This window comes from Sander vitreus, chromosome 8, assembly GCF_031162955.1.
Source record: "Sander vitreus isolate 19-12246 chromosome 8, sanVit1, whole genome shotgun sequence".
Taxonomy (NCBI): domain Eukaryota; kingdom Metazoa; phylum Chordata; class Actinopteri; order Perciformes; family Percidae; genus Sander; species Sander vitreus.
In genome coordinates, this window is record NC_135862.1 from 34650118 (window position 1) to 34666246 (window position 16129).

The 16129-nt window shown below is 41.9% G+C and overlaps 1 protein-coding gene across 1 annotated transcript in view; it reads right to left on the reverse strand.

Moving 5' to 3' along the window:
* Positions 1–16129, reverse strand: part of lrp5 (low density lipoprotein receptor-related protein 5) — a 68127-nt gene that overhangs the window by 33798 nt on the left and 18200 nt on the right. Inside the window, exons 4-11 of the mRNA XM_078257928.1 lie at positions 15922–15990; positions 15491–15619; positions 7478–7674; positions 6691–6822; positions 1501–1589; positions 989–1207; positions 615–703; positions 1–68 (exon numbers count right to left, since the gene is read on the reverse strand). The exon at positions 1–68 is cut by the window's left edge and continues 104 nt beyond it. Coding sequence (XP_078114054.1) covers positions 1–68; positions 615–703; positions 989–1207; positions 1501–1589; positions 6691–6822; positions 7478–7674; positions 15491–15619; positions 15922–15990 — 992 coding nt within the window. The remainder of the gene's footprint in view (positions 69–614; positions 704–988; positions 1208–1500; positions 1590–6690; positions 6823–7477; positions 7675–15490; positions 15620–15921; positions 15991–16129) is intronic.

Sequence of the window (16129 nt, forward strand, 5' to 3'; positions counted from 1 at the left end):
GCTCTGTTCCATCCAGGTTGGCCCGCTCGATCTTGGGATGCTCGCCCCAGTCGGTCCAGTACATGTAGCTGAAAGAGACAGACGCAAAGAGACAAGATGGAGTTTACTTTCAATCACAGGGAAATCAAACACTTCACACATTCCCATCAGTTAGATTGGAGCAGTGGTTCCCAAAATGGGGTCCGGGGGCCCCCAGGGATCCTTGACGGGGTTCCAGGTGGTCCCCAGCAAAAAGGGGAATCATTTATTTTCACTGTAAGTCTATCCATAAGTAACACAATGACAGAATGAATGACATTTTTGGTCATGGGTTTCATAAACTTTCTGTAATGAAACATCTAAAAGCAAAAATCAGATGGGGGTCCGTGGTCCAATTTGTGTCTAATTTGTGTTTAAAGCTCCTTCACTTGAAAAAAGTTTGGGAACCACTGAGTCTATCCATTTCATTTTTGGAAGATGTGTGGGTAAAACATCTGTTAATCATTTCATACTTTCTAAAGAAGGAAGACCAGCCTTATTACCAGCAGAGTTTAATGCTGTGTATATTTTTGGAATTGGACACACACACACACACACACACACACACACACACACACACACACACACACACCTACCCATTAACTGGGTCCAGGACGATGGCTCTGGGTTCATCCAGGTTCTCAGAAATCAAAATTTTCCGAGAGGTTCCATTCAGCCTGGTGACCTGGAATACCACATTATACAATATTAAAATACAACATACTAACAGAACAACATTGTTTATACTCATCACATGTATTTCTTTCTTTGGTTGTCTTTTCTTGAAACTTATTATATAAATGTTATTCCATAAAAATGATCGTCATCTTGGGCTTTGGGAAACACTGATCCACATTTTTCACCATGTACTGACATTTTAGAGACCAAACAACTCATCCATTCATCCAGAAAATAATCCACACATTAATGGACCATGAAAATAATGGGTAGTTGCAGCCCTGAGATGTACCTCAATCCTGTCAGTGCCAGTGTCGGTCCAGTACAGGTTTCTGGCCACCCAGTCCACAGCAATGCCATCTGGGTGGTTGATCTCCGTGGTAACCAGCACCACGGCATTGCTGCCATCGATGTGGGACCGCCGGATGGCGCGAACCTCATCATCTGTCCAATAGACGTAACCCTCGACTGGGTCATAGTCTATAGCTATGGCATGGCGGATGTCATCAACCTGCATGAGCAGAGGAACAGGGATGAATACGTGTGTGTGTGTGTGTGTGTGTGTGTGTGTTAGAGCTGAGCGATATGGAGAAAGTCAAATATCAAGATATTTGTTTACCAAACCTACCGATATCAATATTGCGGCGATATTGTAGGGTTGACTATTGGTGCTTTCACAAAATATTTACACAATGAGATTTTTGATAAATAATCATCAGTACCATACCATATTACGATATTACAATATCCAAAATCTAAGACGATATCTAGCCTCCAGCTGTGTGTGTGTGTGTGTGTGTTTACCTGTAGTACTATGTCAGTGAAGTCCGGCAGGTCCAGTGAGATTCTCCTCAGGTCGGTCCGTCGAGCCAGCAGAAGAACCTGCTCTGCTCCTGAACAAACCAGACAGGTTTTTATTATTTATTGAGGCCCAATTTTATGTCTTAGCTTTTATAGCATTAGCTTGAAACGTAACTTTTTTAAATGTATTTATACTTTATTGATCCCCAGGGGGGAAATTACAATTCGTTAGAGCACACTACACACAGGCCTGAAATACACACATGCTCAGGTCCTATACATGCACAAATGGAGAGATGTCCGAGTGAGGGGGCTGAGACTGCTGGACAGGCGCCCCGAGCAGTTTGGCAGTGCCCAGGAGGTGAACTGGCCTCTCTCCAACTACCAGTACACACTCCGTACTGGGGCTTGAACCAGCAACCCTCCGGTTCCCAACCCAACTCCCCACGGACTGAGCTACTGCCACCATATTTGTAGAATGTGCCAATAAATTGCACATAATGGAGCTACGGTGTGCAGACCTTTCTTTGTAATGCATGTTATAAAGTAGTCTCCAACTCCAAGCCCAGACACTGACAATGTCATCATAGTAGAGTATTTTCTCATACTTGATAAAGCTGTGTCTTGAAGTAAGAGTCTGAAGTCTGAATTTTAGATGTGATGCTGACATTCACATCGATGCTCAAATGGCAAAGGCTGTCCAATCTTGTTCTCTTGAGGGGAGACACAAAATGCTTAAACCAAGATTTCACTGGGTTTGAGCATTGTTGGAAACATTTGGGTGAATGTAAGTACACAACTCAACAAAATATTGAACATAGGTCCAGTCGTTTTTAGACATTTTAATGCAGAAATATCACGTATTATAACTTTAAAAGTATCAATAAAAGATGGCAAAATACTCCTAACCAAGTCATGCATTGTAAAATAATACTTCATTATTTATAATAATACTTTAGTCCAGTGGTTCCCAGCCTCAGGGTTGGGCTCCCTCTAAGGGTCACCAGATAAATGGGAGGGTCAGAGATGATTAATGGGGGAGGAATAGAAGAAAGTTCTGCATATCTGCTGTTAACTCAGTATCATTATAAACTTGACAAAGAGCAGACATTTTTCCGCCCATTGGGAAACTTGTACATTTCTCCAAAGCTCATGTCATTAAAGTATAGATATCAAGGCTCCATCCAGCAGATCCAAGTCAGAGTTCTTGGTATCAGATTAGAGCCAAACACCACAGCCAAATGTCAATGGTTCTGTGGTGAAACAAATTTCAAGTTGGTTTCCAAACAAAACAAAGGTCTGCTACACAAATCTGTTTTCCTTTTTGGACTTTTCTTTTAATCTTTGTTTTTTGTGTGAAACAGAATGATTTGACCTATTTGGGTCTCAAACTATTTGAGAGGTTTAAAGGGGAAATGTCTCAACTTACAGAGATCTGACACGTGGTTTCATCTTTAACAACGTGTATTTTATAAGCTTGTCATATGTGTTGTAAACGCTGAATATGAAAAGTAAGTAGTAACTACAGCTGTGAAATAAATGGTAGTCTGCTAACGTATAGTGTAGAAGCATAAAGTAGCATAAAATGTAAATACTCAAGTCAAGTGAAAGTACTTCAACATTGTACTTAAGGGTAACTTCGGTATTTTTCAACCTGAACCCTATTTTCCTATGTTTTGGTGTCTAAGTGACTGATGGGAACAACAATCTGTCTTAAGCGTGAACGCTGTAACCAGCAGCTGTGAACCGGGCTGCAATGTAACCCTATAGGCAAACTTGCATCCATCCTGTTTGCAAGTGTCCGCTCATTAGACAAAAACTGGACTACATCCAACTTCAACGAAACTCCCAACACGAGTTCAGAGACTGCTGTGTTTTTGTTGTTGTGGAAACAACAGTGTACTGGACTATCTACCTTGTTTCTCTGTCGCCGGGTAAGAGTGGAGATGGGCTGTGTTAACACGGACTTGTGCAGAAATGAGCTGCTCATTAACCGGTGATCACTGGACGTCAGTGAGTTATCAACATTATTTAGGAGTTACTAAACACTAGATTGACTCTAGTAAGGACAGGGATTTTTAGTTTTTTAGTTAGGTACTTGGAGGAACTGTGCAATAATGACAGATTCACACATTTTTCTTTTGTTTACAGTAAATAAATAATTACAAATCTTAAAATCAAGTTCATAAAGTAACTTTCTTTGCATTCATTTGATTCCCAATCAAGATCCACTGGTAAAAATGGCTTTCCATTGTTAATATGTACTTAAAAACTGTTCTGAAATGCAAAATAATAGAATTTCAATCATGTGATTATGATAAAATATGTGATTAATCGCGATTAACTATAGAACTTCAGCGATTAATCGCGATTAAAAAAAAATAATCGTTTGACAGCCCTAATATTTTCACATGTAAATCGGTAAACTAAGTGTTTATATCAACCAAACCAGAGTGGTGATTGTTGGAACAGTGGAAAGACGAACCAAGACGGTTTTTTTTCTTTCTGTCGACTTTGAATAAAGTGTATTTTACGATGCTAAAATTACTGATTATTTACATGGAGTCTGGTGGGTTTAGCGAACACAATTTCGCGAGAAAGGTCAACCTCCTTAGAAATCCTTTCCATAATGTTGTCAGACACTTAGAATATTAATCTGAGCCTGTCAGCGGCAAAATGAGCCCTTTTGTGAAGGTAAATTGAAGCTGCGCAATTGCCCTATTAACTTACATTGTAGCTGGTTTCGTCGCTGCAGACTGCAGCGACTGTCGCTTAATACTGGACCAATGTCAAAGACTGTTGTTCCCATCAGTCACTTAGACACAAAAACATACGAACATAGGTTGAAAAAAACGATGTTACCCTTTAAGTACAGTACTAGAGTAAGTATACTTAGTAACTTTCCAGCCCTGCCTAAAGCAGAGAGAACATCAACACAAGCAGCCACAGTGGTAAACAACAGCAACATAGCCTAACAATAATAATGTCCTACAGGCAAATAAAGTCATAGAAGCAAAGTCCAAATACATTGATCTATCTGGGCTGAAAAATATTTGAAGCCTGAGCCAAGATCTACTATCATCACTAGTCTCTGCTCCATCCAGCGTAGAAACAAAGGGCTCTGCTGTCCTCGGGGATCCCAAACCGGGTTTGGGCTGTTGCTTCAGAGTTAACAGGAGCCAAACTCATCTCCTGGGAGACAATTAACTGTTTTCCTTTGTCTCGCACACCTCTGACTCTGAAGAGCTCACATTTAAAGCAGTTCAAAGTGTCTCTCTCCTTCTATTCCCCTATCTGCCTTGTCTTTCTTTCCACATTTTAGATCAATTCATCTGAATCGTCAGACAAAGCCATGGTGACATTATAGTAGAAATAATACTGACATTTCACATAGGTGTAAAATAAAAATCTACATTTTACAAAATCTACATCATTTAATTGTGTACTCTGCTTCAGCACATTACGCAATACACAGTACTAGGCCTGCAACTACCTATTATTTTCATAGTCGATTAATCTGTTGATTATTTTCTCGATTAATGGATGAGTTGTCTGGTCTCTAAAATGTCAGAAAATGGTGAAAAATGTGGATCAGTGTTTCCCAAAGCCCAAGATGATGTCCTCAAATGTCTCGTTTTGTCCCCAACTCAAAGATATTCAGTTTACTGTCACAGAGGAGAGAAGAAACTAGAACATATTCACATTTAACAAGCTGACATCAGAGAATTCTGACTTTTATCATGAGAAAAATAAATGACTCAAACCAATTATCAAAATAGTTGGCGATTAATTAAATAGTTGACAACTAATCAGTTAATCTCTGCAGCTCTACATAGTACATCATCTCCAATACCTAAAATAATGTCAGATAGCTCAGATATCAAAAACACGTAGTTCTGCAAATTATGTAAATCTTTCTCCCTCTCTCGTTCCAGCTGCATTTTCACAACCAATCAAAATCTGGCATCTCTCAGCCTTGGCACCAATCAGATTTGACATTGAAAGTTGTTCCATCGTTACCTAAATGACTGAGGCGAGGGGGGGGATAAATGACGGGAAAAGGGAGGGAAAGCGGCTGTGATTCCACTCTTCTCTTCGCTTGACTTCACTCAGACACTTAAAGACCCCTGACAAACAGTCTCAGGCACACACACACACACACACACACACACACACACACACACACACACACACACACACACACACACGACCGCGCTCTGCTGCCAGCATAATAACAAACGCCTTCAATTTAACCAGCCAAGCAAAACAAATTAGAAGCACGGACAAAAAGACACACACACACACACACACACTGCAGGCTGACACAATAGAGCATTGTTGTTTTTATTGTCAACGGTGGCTAAGTGATTGGTTGGCATGCTTCATTCAAATGTAATACATTCACATAACACAGCAACAACAGACACAGACGCGCTCTAACACAGTGTTGTGTTTCTGCAGAAGAAGGCTCTATTGTTTCAGCATCGTGGGAATCAACATGGCGGCCTGGTCAGTTAGTGTCCCAGTCTGCTCACACAGAGGTCACTTCTACTTGTTTTCAAGCTGATACACTCCAGGCTGCATCACTACATTACACACCAGAGAAAATGGTGATGCAGGTGAGCAACAGCAAATCCTAATGACTCTGAGTCCAGTATCTCACTTGCATTTATAACCAGTAAAATCCTTAATATGTGTCCAGCACAAACAAATACAGGAGACATATGAAGCTGTGGTGGACAGGAGGTCTGTGAGGTGTGTGAGTGTGGGGAGTGTGTGGTAGAGTGAGTGAGAGAGTGATGGTGATTATCTTCAGAGTGAGTAGTGACTCTAGAGTCATAATGAGAGAAAGTGTCTCCCCTGTTCTTTCTGACCACGGTGGGAAATCTGGAGCAGGAGAAGTTAACCCTCTCCTTGATTTCATGTTTGTGGAGAAGGAGAAACAGGAAATGGGTCGGGGGAAATGCAACGCTACCAAGCCACGGCCGAGAGGACCAATCACAGTTGTCTGCATCACCGCGACGTGTAGTTAAATCTTTTGAGAGGTGACGTCAGGCTACGGCGTAGGGTCGGTATCTCTGCGTACCTACGTACGCACCCACAGCGTCAACTTAACGCAGGAGCATAAACTGTCCGTTAGTCGACTAAGAATTTCTTTAGTCGAGGACAGAACTAGTGTGAATGAACTCATACCTGGTTTGCATGTCTTTCCATCTGGTTTCAGCTGGACTCCTGTGGGGCAGGCACAGCTGTAGAAGGGCTGGACTGGAGAGAGCAGGCAGAGATGACTACAGCCTCCGTTAGTGTCACTACAGGGAGTCTGGACTGCAGCCAAGACAGAGAGAGACAGAAGAAGAAGAAAATATGATGAGCTTCTCATAACAGCAAGTATGTAAAACTGTAATCATTTATCACAGATCAATGACACCACTCACTCTACTGCACATGTACTGTACTCAGTAATGGAATGTAACTACATTTACTCCAGTACTGTACTTGAGTCCAAATGTTGAGGTACTTGTACTTTACTTGAGTCTTTTCTTTTCATGCCACTTTCTACTTCTACTCCGCTACATTTCAGAGAGAAATATTGTACTTTTTACTCCACTACATTCATCTGTTACAGCTTTAGTTACTTTACACATTAAGATTACTGCACACAAAACACATGTAGTTTATAAAATCTGATGTTTGATTCTAAAGTAAACTAGCCAACAATATAACGGCTACAAGTCCAGCTGAGATGATCAGACCATTAAACACACAACTGGTTGGATCCTTTACACTTCCTAAAATACAACTACATTTTCCTGATGATACTTACAGACCTTTACTAAAGTAACATTTTCACTGCAGGACTTTTACTTGGAACAGAGTATTTTTACAGTGTGGTATTAGAACTTTTACTGAAGTAAAGGATCTGAATACTTCTTCCACCGCTGACTGTACTGTACACATATACGGGAAAGACTTTTCTTACTGTAAGGCTGCCGATGGGCCTCCAGGACCTGGATGTCCATAGGAGAGTAAATCCCACTGAGGATCTCTCTGGTTTTGTCTCCTCTGTGTTTGTTGCAGGCGTGGATGGAGCGGGTCTGCCAGTCGGTCCAGTATAAGGTCTCCTCAGACAGAGTTAAAGCAAACGGATGGGTCAGCGTGCCCTCCACCACTGTTTCACTGCAGGACAAAAACACAAGTGAAGAATCAGAGGAAGGTTGCTGTTTTGTGCTGTATTGCAAACTGCTACCATGGAAGGGAACTCAAAATACTTCTAAAATCTGGGAAATTTAAAACTGTGTGTATTTTGATGGGATATTTTGAGATACCACTAAGCTGTTTAAAGCCAGAGATAAACTGGCTTTAAACTATGCATTGCCAACACATGACGGCTGTCTCCCGTATCCTGTGTCCGGAACGTTGGTTGTGTAATTACTCAGAAATTAAACAGCAAATACATCTCCGGCTTTACATGTTAAAGGGAAACTACCGTTTTTTTTCAACCTGGACCCTATTTTCCTATATTTTTGTGTCTAAGTGACTGATGGGAACAACAATCTTTGACATTGGTCCAGTATTAAGCAAAAGTCTGCAGCGGAGAAACAAGCTACAATGTAAGTTAACAGGACAATTGTGCAGCTTGTATTTACGTTTACATACACTGACAGACTCAGATTAATCTCAGAGTGCACGGCGTGAATCGCATGACGCATGTGCGTTTAGGGTGTGTCCAAATCCACTTTTGCTAGTCTGACGGCGGAAAAAAGGTTCCGTGTGCCGGGCGCATGGTTCTAAAGGGTTGTACTTAGTGTCTTTAATTCATAGGTGTGTTTTGGGCGTAACATGCAATAAACCAATCAGAGATCATCTCCCATTCCCTTTAAAATCCAGACACGTTTGGACCTTGGAGCATTGCTTTTATGATGGAGGATTTGCACCATAACATTTTTATTTGTAATCTTTTGCATGTTTGTGTGCTGCTGTGCGTCCCTGTGTGTGTAACAAGCATAGTGTGTGCGCGCTGTGCACGAGCCTAGGAGCATTTTACTAATGCTCTGTTAAAATAACAATGAAATGCTGCGTTATTGACTTTAGACCAGGTTTTTGTTGGTCAATGGAGCGGTCACTTCCTGCTGCCTCAAGATAGCAATACGCCCAGAATGCACCTGAACACACTTCCCTGTAAGACCAGCATGCCCAGAATGCACCTGAACACACCTCCCTGTAAGACCAGCATGCCCAGAATGCACCTGAACACACCTCCCTGTAAGACCAGCATGCCCAGAATGCACCTGAACACACCTCCCTGTAAGACCAGCATGCCCATGGGCCACAGATGGGTGATTTAGATTTGCTATTTAAACAATGTGGGCGTGGGACGGGAAATTGACAACTGGGTCGATCTTAAACTAGACACTTGCGTCGGGCTTTGTGCTGCGCTGCATCAGGTGCAAGATAGGGCCCTAAGTGTCTGACAACATTATGGAAAGAATTTTTTTAAACATAAAAACATCCGCAAAATTGCGTTCGCTAAACCCACCAGACTCCATGTAAACAATCAGTAATTTTAGCATCGTAAAATACACTTCATTCAAAGTTGACAGAAACACACAGACGCAAAAAACTCTATTGTTAACAGAGAGCCACTATTGACTCCTAAACTGCAATGCCCATTAAACCACACAAAACAAAAGGTGTTGGACAATTTGAACAACAAACAAAGGATTTTGCATCATCAGCAGTGGAGCTAACAAAAAGGGGGTCAAATGTGTAATAAGGGTGGCACGAGAGGAAAATTTAATGAGCTTGTCCTCTTGGCATGAGGGTGGTTTTTAAGAAAAGCGCTGAAAATGAAAGAATTGAAATGTAAAGGAGTTCTTCTCTGAGGAGCACACAAGTCATCACAAGCTGCTCATTAGACATCTGGTGTAAAAGGGAAGTTTAGGCCTGATGGAGGCACGAGAGGAAAGGTCAGAGAACCATTAGACATCCTCCCCCCCGGGACCATGAACATCTAGACCACATTCCACTGCAATGTGGACGCCAATACACACTTTCTTAATAAAGCAGCACATTGTGCAGCCTCGGTGAAGGTATGCCCTCTCCCGATCCTTAGGGCCAAACAATTACAAAGAGCATGAAGCGGAGAGAAGTGTTAGATTGAATCAGGCGAGAGTGGCTCTTTTCTAAAACACACTTTAAAATCACTTACAGGGAAATGCACGCACACAAACACACTTAGGCACCGGATCAAAGGAGGCGTGTATTAAGAATATCAACACACCAGAAACTGGCTTTCATCAATCATCATTTTCAGTCCTGTGTATGTGTGTGTGTGTGTGTGTGTGTGTGTGTGTGTGTGTGTGTGTGTGTGTGTGTGTGTGTGTGTGTGTATGTGTGTGTGTGTGTGTGTGTTGTAAAAGCAGAGCAGACTGCCAGCAGTGGTTAAGAAAAGAAAAATAAGGACAAATTTAATCAACTCCAGATTTCAAAGCTCTGTTCAGTGTGTGTGTGTGTGTGTGTGTGTGTGTGTGTGTGTGTGTGTGTGTGTGTGTGTGTGTGTGTGTGTGTGTGTGTGTGTGTATTAATTGGAAGACAAGGCAAACTATATCATTGATGAAAGCCTCCCGTTCTAACTGAGCTGCATGTGTCCATGTCTCTACTGTGACTCGATGAGCATTCGTGCAACAGAACACCACATCTTCCTAACGTACATACTAGGGATGCACAGATACCACTTTTTTTAAGATCAAGTACAAGTACAAGTACTTACATTTGGGTACTTGCCGATACCGAGTACCGATACAAGTACTTAATAATCCCTCTAGGGTCCGAGGGTATTTTCAGACACACAGATGATTTGGGTATTGGATATTGTTGTCAACAAAGCAGTATTTTCAAAGTACCACGCCTTTTTTTCTATTCAAAGCTCAGTGTCTGGGCCTGGATATTTCCCCGGGCTAGTGTCAATAAAATAAATCATATCATTCCTGATATGAAAATACTGAGTGAAGTGTAGAAAGAATGAAGAACGCAAAGTCAGATGACGTCATTCCCGTGCATATTAAGTACCCATGTGGATTTACTGATCCAGCGGAGAAGATGGGTTGTTTACGCCAGCAGTTAAGCTCACAAGATTGTGTCCAATTTAAAGACTTGTGGCAAACTATAACAGTTAAAACAGTTAGACTACACACCGAGAGCTTTCGTTTCTGCCTGTTTGTGAAAGAAATCGCTATTTACAGAGTAGCACTGTGGTTGTTAAAACAGCGCTGTGTAGAAACCAAAAATACAGATTCATGTTTATGCCGTTAAGCTGATGAGAGACATTGGGCTAACACCACTACTCCAAATATCAGTGGTGAAGTTTACGGGCAACAGGCTGCTGGTGTGCTATTTTCACAAAGCAGCTTTGGAAACACGGTTTCTGTGATGTGGTGACGGCTGAGAATCTCTCGGCTCGAGACTGACAATGGCTGGTGCCAAGTGAAATCATGCATTGGACAAGATCCTAGTTATTTTTTTACAGCCAAAAACTGTAAACGGCTGGCATTGCTCCTCTTCCGTCGCTATACCTGCTTGACGGAGAAGTCGGGTGTGGTAGTATCCAGAGGTGGAAAGTAACAAAATACATTTACTCACAGTTAGTTTTGTTGTGCATTTTGTATTTTTCAAGTAGTTTTTAAAATCGGTAATTTAAAATGTACTTGATTACGTTTTGAGTGAAGTATTGTATTTCGCTACATTACAAATGCCATCTGTTACGGAGTAAAAAAAAAAACTTTGACTAACGAAAACCGAAACGAAGAAAGAAAATCGCGCCCGGAACCACCACAGTGAGGAATGATCAGCATCTAGGCTGCCTACCAGGATCCAAGTCTCTCTGTAGGAGAATGATCAGCATCTAGGCTGCCTACCAGGATCTAGGTCTCTCTGTAGGAGAATGATCAGCATCTAGGCTGCCTACCAGGATCCAAGTCTTTCTGTAAGGAGAATGATCAGCATCTAGGCTGCCTACCAGGATCCAAGTATCTCTGTAGGAGAATGATCAGCATCTAGGCTGCCTACCAGGATCCAAGTCTCTCTGTAGGAGATTGAGAACGAGATAGAGGAGGATCAGGCGAGCTGAAACATTGAATTCTGCTGCCCAACACGCCACATTTCAAAGACTGTTCTTCATTTAAATTCAAGAGGGCCAATAGCATCATCATGCAATGCCAGATGTGCCTGCCAAAGGTGACTGAACTGGCAGCATTCAATAACTCCACATCTAATCTGCGGAAGCATGTTTTGGTAAGGATTTGTGCATTGGTACTTCAAACAAAGTTTTTTCATGCTTCGTGGCATTGCTAATTTTTGTCTAGCACTAGCAACCCGTAGGACAACGTATGTTGGACACTGGCTAAATCCCCCCGCCCCGTTTTAGAGTTTTTTTTAATGTAACTAAGTAACTTTTACTTAAAGTACATTTTAAATGAACTACTTATTACTTTTACTTAAGTCATTTTTCAGATAGGTAATTTCACTTGTACTTGAGTAATACTATATCAAAGTATTGGTACTTTTACTTGAGTACAATATTTTAGTACTTTTTCCACCTCTGGTAGTATCGGAGTAATTTTATGACTACAAGTAAGAGTACATGTGCACGGCATCGGACCGATACCCGATACTGGCATCAGTATGGGTGCATCCCTAGTACATACACACATGATGGCGGCCCAATGAGTGCTGTAGTTACATAAAAATAGGGTGTTGTCCAGCATCAAGCAACACAAGGGAGAGCTAGTGGATATACTGATTTTAGAACTAGCATGCTGCTGTCAGAGGAACAGATGCCACATTTTTCCAACAGCGTAAAACATTTCCACCAAATTTTGGTTTGGATTTAATCCAACCTGGACACCAATTCAATTACATTTTATATATAGTGTCAAATCATAACAGAAGTTATCTCAAGACACTTTACAGATAGAGTAGGTCTAGACCACACTCTATAATTTACAGAAAGCCAACAATTCCTCCAAAAGCAAGCATTTGGTGGCGAGGACCTTTTAACAGGCAGAAACATCAGGTGGGCGGCCGTCTGCCGCGACCGGACCATATTGTAACAACTGTAGAAATGAGCCACACTAGTAGCAGTTTCCAAAAGAACAGCTGCCTTTACAGTCATTCCTAACTCTCTGTGTTAAATAATGAGCTAAAATGGAATGTGAATTAAGACTACTTGTTTTAAATACCATTTTTGGGCATTTTATGCTTTTTTGGACAGCCGACAATAAAGTGATGACAGGAAAGAGAGATGGGAAATGCATACAACCAAGGTCCTGTGATCAGCGTTTGACACACAGTTTGAATCGGCTAAGAAGAATGGGTTCAAACATGCACCTCTTTTAGGGCTTGGTACCGAGCTTTGATACTTTTAAGGCACCGGCCGAAATGCCTCCATAGTATCGAGTATCGAAAAATGCCTTGTCATTCAATACCAAACTTCAATAACTAAGGAGTAAATGTTATTAGCGTCAGTGAGCCAATAAGCATGCAGCATGCTTCTATGAAGATATAATGATGTCTGTGATTGGCTGTCTAACATTACACGTCGTAGAGACACGTGTGTGCGCATGTGTGTGTGTGTGTGTGTGCGTGCGTGGTTGTATTTTGTAGGCTTGACTACAGTGTGCGTCACATAGGTGTAAAGGAGGTGACAAAAGATTTGTACAATGTTGTAATGTATAATGTAGTAATTCCTTTTTGTTAAAATGGATTTTGATAAAATTGGTATTGAAAAATATTGTTCAGGAACAGGTATCGACACCAGTATCAGTATCGAGCATTTTTTGAAGGATACCCAGCCCTTTTTTACCTCAAAGTCACAACGTCACAATCTAACGAGGTCGGACCTGAACCATTCTGAAACAAAGAGAATGATACAATGTGGAGAAAGAAGGCTGATATGTGTGTGTGTGTGTGTGTGTGTGTGTGTGTGTGTGTGTGTGTGTGTGTGTGTGTGTGTGTGTGTGTGTGTGAGTGGCTGTGTGTGTTTTAACTGGGGCCTCCATACCACAGCTGTTTGTGTTGGACAACTCTCTCATACTCTCTCTCTCTCTCTCTCTCTCTCTCTCTCTCTCTCTCTCTCTCTCTCTCTCTCTCTCTGTCTCTCTCTCTCTGTCTCTCTCTCTCTCTCTCTCTCTCTCTCTCTCTCTCTCTCTCTCTCTCTCTCTATCGCTCTCTCACTCTCTCTCTCACTCTCTCTCTCTCTCTCTCTCTCTCTCTCTCTCTCTCTCTCTCTCTCTCTCTCTCTCTCTCCCTCTCTCTCTCTCTCTCTCTCTCTCTCTCTCTCTCTCTCTGTCTCTCTCTCTCTCTCTCAAGTTTCAATAGGGGGTCCTGAAACACAAGTAAATATTTTGTACTGTAACATTTAAAAGGTGCAAGAATTTTTTGGTAGTGTTTTTTATTTCCACCTTCATCAAACAGGTAATGTAGGTTTGTCCATTATAGCAGCTGATAACTGAGACAACCATATCAAGTAAGCTACTGGTGTTAGTGTGTGAGTATTTGGCTGAACCTAGTCTGGATCGACGATATTTCCAGAATAATTGCCTCACATGTTCCACCGGATGTCCCTCAGCTGTCCTCTGTGTTTCTGTTCTCAAACTCTGTTCTCTTCGGGAAACAAAAACAGACTTCGAGCTAGCGAGCCACACGCTGAAAATGTCAGGTTGTGAAGAAGATTTGGATGGTGCAACAAGGCAGGCCTGCTTGGTTCTTTCAGGGAATGATTGTAAAGATTTACAAAGAACATGTTTACACCATTTCCTCTCTAACTGGAACGTTTTGGGACTGATTGGTGGGATTGCTGTGGACGAAGTACACACAGAGATACACTGGTAAGAGCCAATGAGGTTTAACCATGTAGCGGTGAAATTCAGCCTGTATGCATGTTTTTTCAGCCTAATATTGTTGCAAAAGAGCAGCAAAATGTTAGCCTGACAAGCCAGACCCACATGCAGATGTTGGGTCTGGGAACTCACCATTGACGGAGCTCAATCCAAGGTTGTCTTTCAAATTCCCTCTGCACACAATAGGATAGCGCTACAACCAGGCAGAGCAACGAAGAAGGTAGCGAAGCTAGTTGATAGATTAAACTTTTGCCGTATCCGGTCGGCAAAACTCCGAACACATCTTCCTTTTTTAAGAATGATTTCAGTGGTGTTCTTTGTTCTTTTCTAAAAGAAAAGCTGAACTCCAAGTCTTCCAGAAGACCACTGTTCCCAGCAGCAGCAGCCATAAGCCCGCCTACCGACTCTATACACGATGTGATTTGCCTGACCAGAGTTTGGTTTTTCCAGCTCGCAAGCCAACGAAGAGTGCCTAGACCCCCCCTGGCTGCAAATTGAATTTGCTGCCGCTAGGGTGCGTCTAGATTTCTAAGCTAGCAAAATGTTGTAGCGACAGCAACAATTTTAGGCCATAGCGCCCAGCCCTATATCTAACACAACTACCATTTTGTGGTCAGTTTAAGGTGTACAAAAAAAGTTAGACACCTCCCCTGTTCTGCCAGAGCAGCTGCTTCATTTCTCTATGCAAATATATCTGCCAGCATCATTACTACCTCAGCATACACGTGCACTCTGACTCGTCGTCTGGGGAGAGATATTTTATATCATCACGGCTCTATCTGAGCCCAGACGGCAGAGATGAACTGTACTGCCAGGCTGTATTCTCATATCAATAAACTTATCTGTGTATGTTGGCTGACTGAACTGTATCTGTAAAAATCCTCTCCACTCCCCACATGGAAGTTCATTTGAGATTACAGGTACTTAAGATGAAATGTAACTTCTTAAAATAAGCTCAGGGAGCTTTTTTCTTTATAATATTGGTTTATGAATTAAATATAAGCATACTAAGGAAATGTCATGTAAGTTAGCACAGGTCTACTGTTTACTTTGAACTGTATTCACTCCCATACACAGACATAGACAGAGTGCCATACCGTGCGGATCCGTCCAGGTTGGCTCTGTGAATGAAGCTAAGTTTGGCATCGGCCCAGTACAGCTTCTGTTCCACCAGGTCTATGGTCAGACCGTTGGGCCAGTATATGTCCACCACCACGATAACTTTCCTGTTAGAGACAGAGGCAAATGAAATGATTGTACAACTGGTGCTCTCATTTGGTTATGTTTCTGTAGGATTGTTACTGCTTCTGTACTGGCTGCACCGGGAATACTGTACTGTAAAGTCCAGTTCAGACCGAAGGTTCAAGACGAGACGAGTCAAAACTTGCAACTACTTGCAATGCGCCGGTCTGCGGTGTTGAAACCTCTCCTGCAACGTTTTTTTCTCATCACGAATCTTTGGTCTGAACTGGGCTTTACAATATGACTGTAAATACAGAAGAGCTTAAGGGTTGAATAGATAGAGTACCTGTTGCTGCCGTCCATACCAGCACGCTCTATCCTGGGCTCCTCTCCCCAGTCTGTCCAGTACATGTAGCTGGAGGGACAAACAGAAGAAATATGTCAATGAAACAAACACAGGGTCCAGTTTGCAATTCGAGTACTGATGAGTATATATAAATATAGATTGATTTGTGAGGACTATGGTTAACTGCTCCTCAGATCTCTGCAGGGTA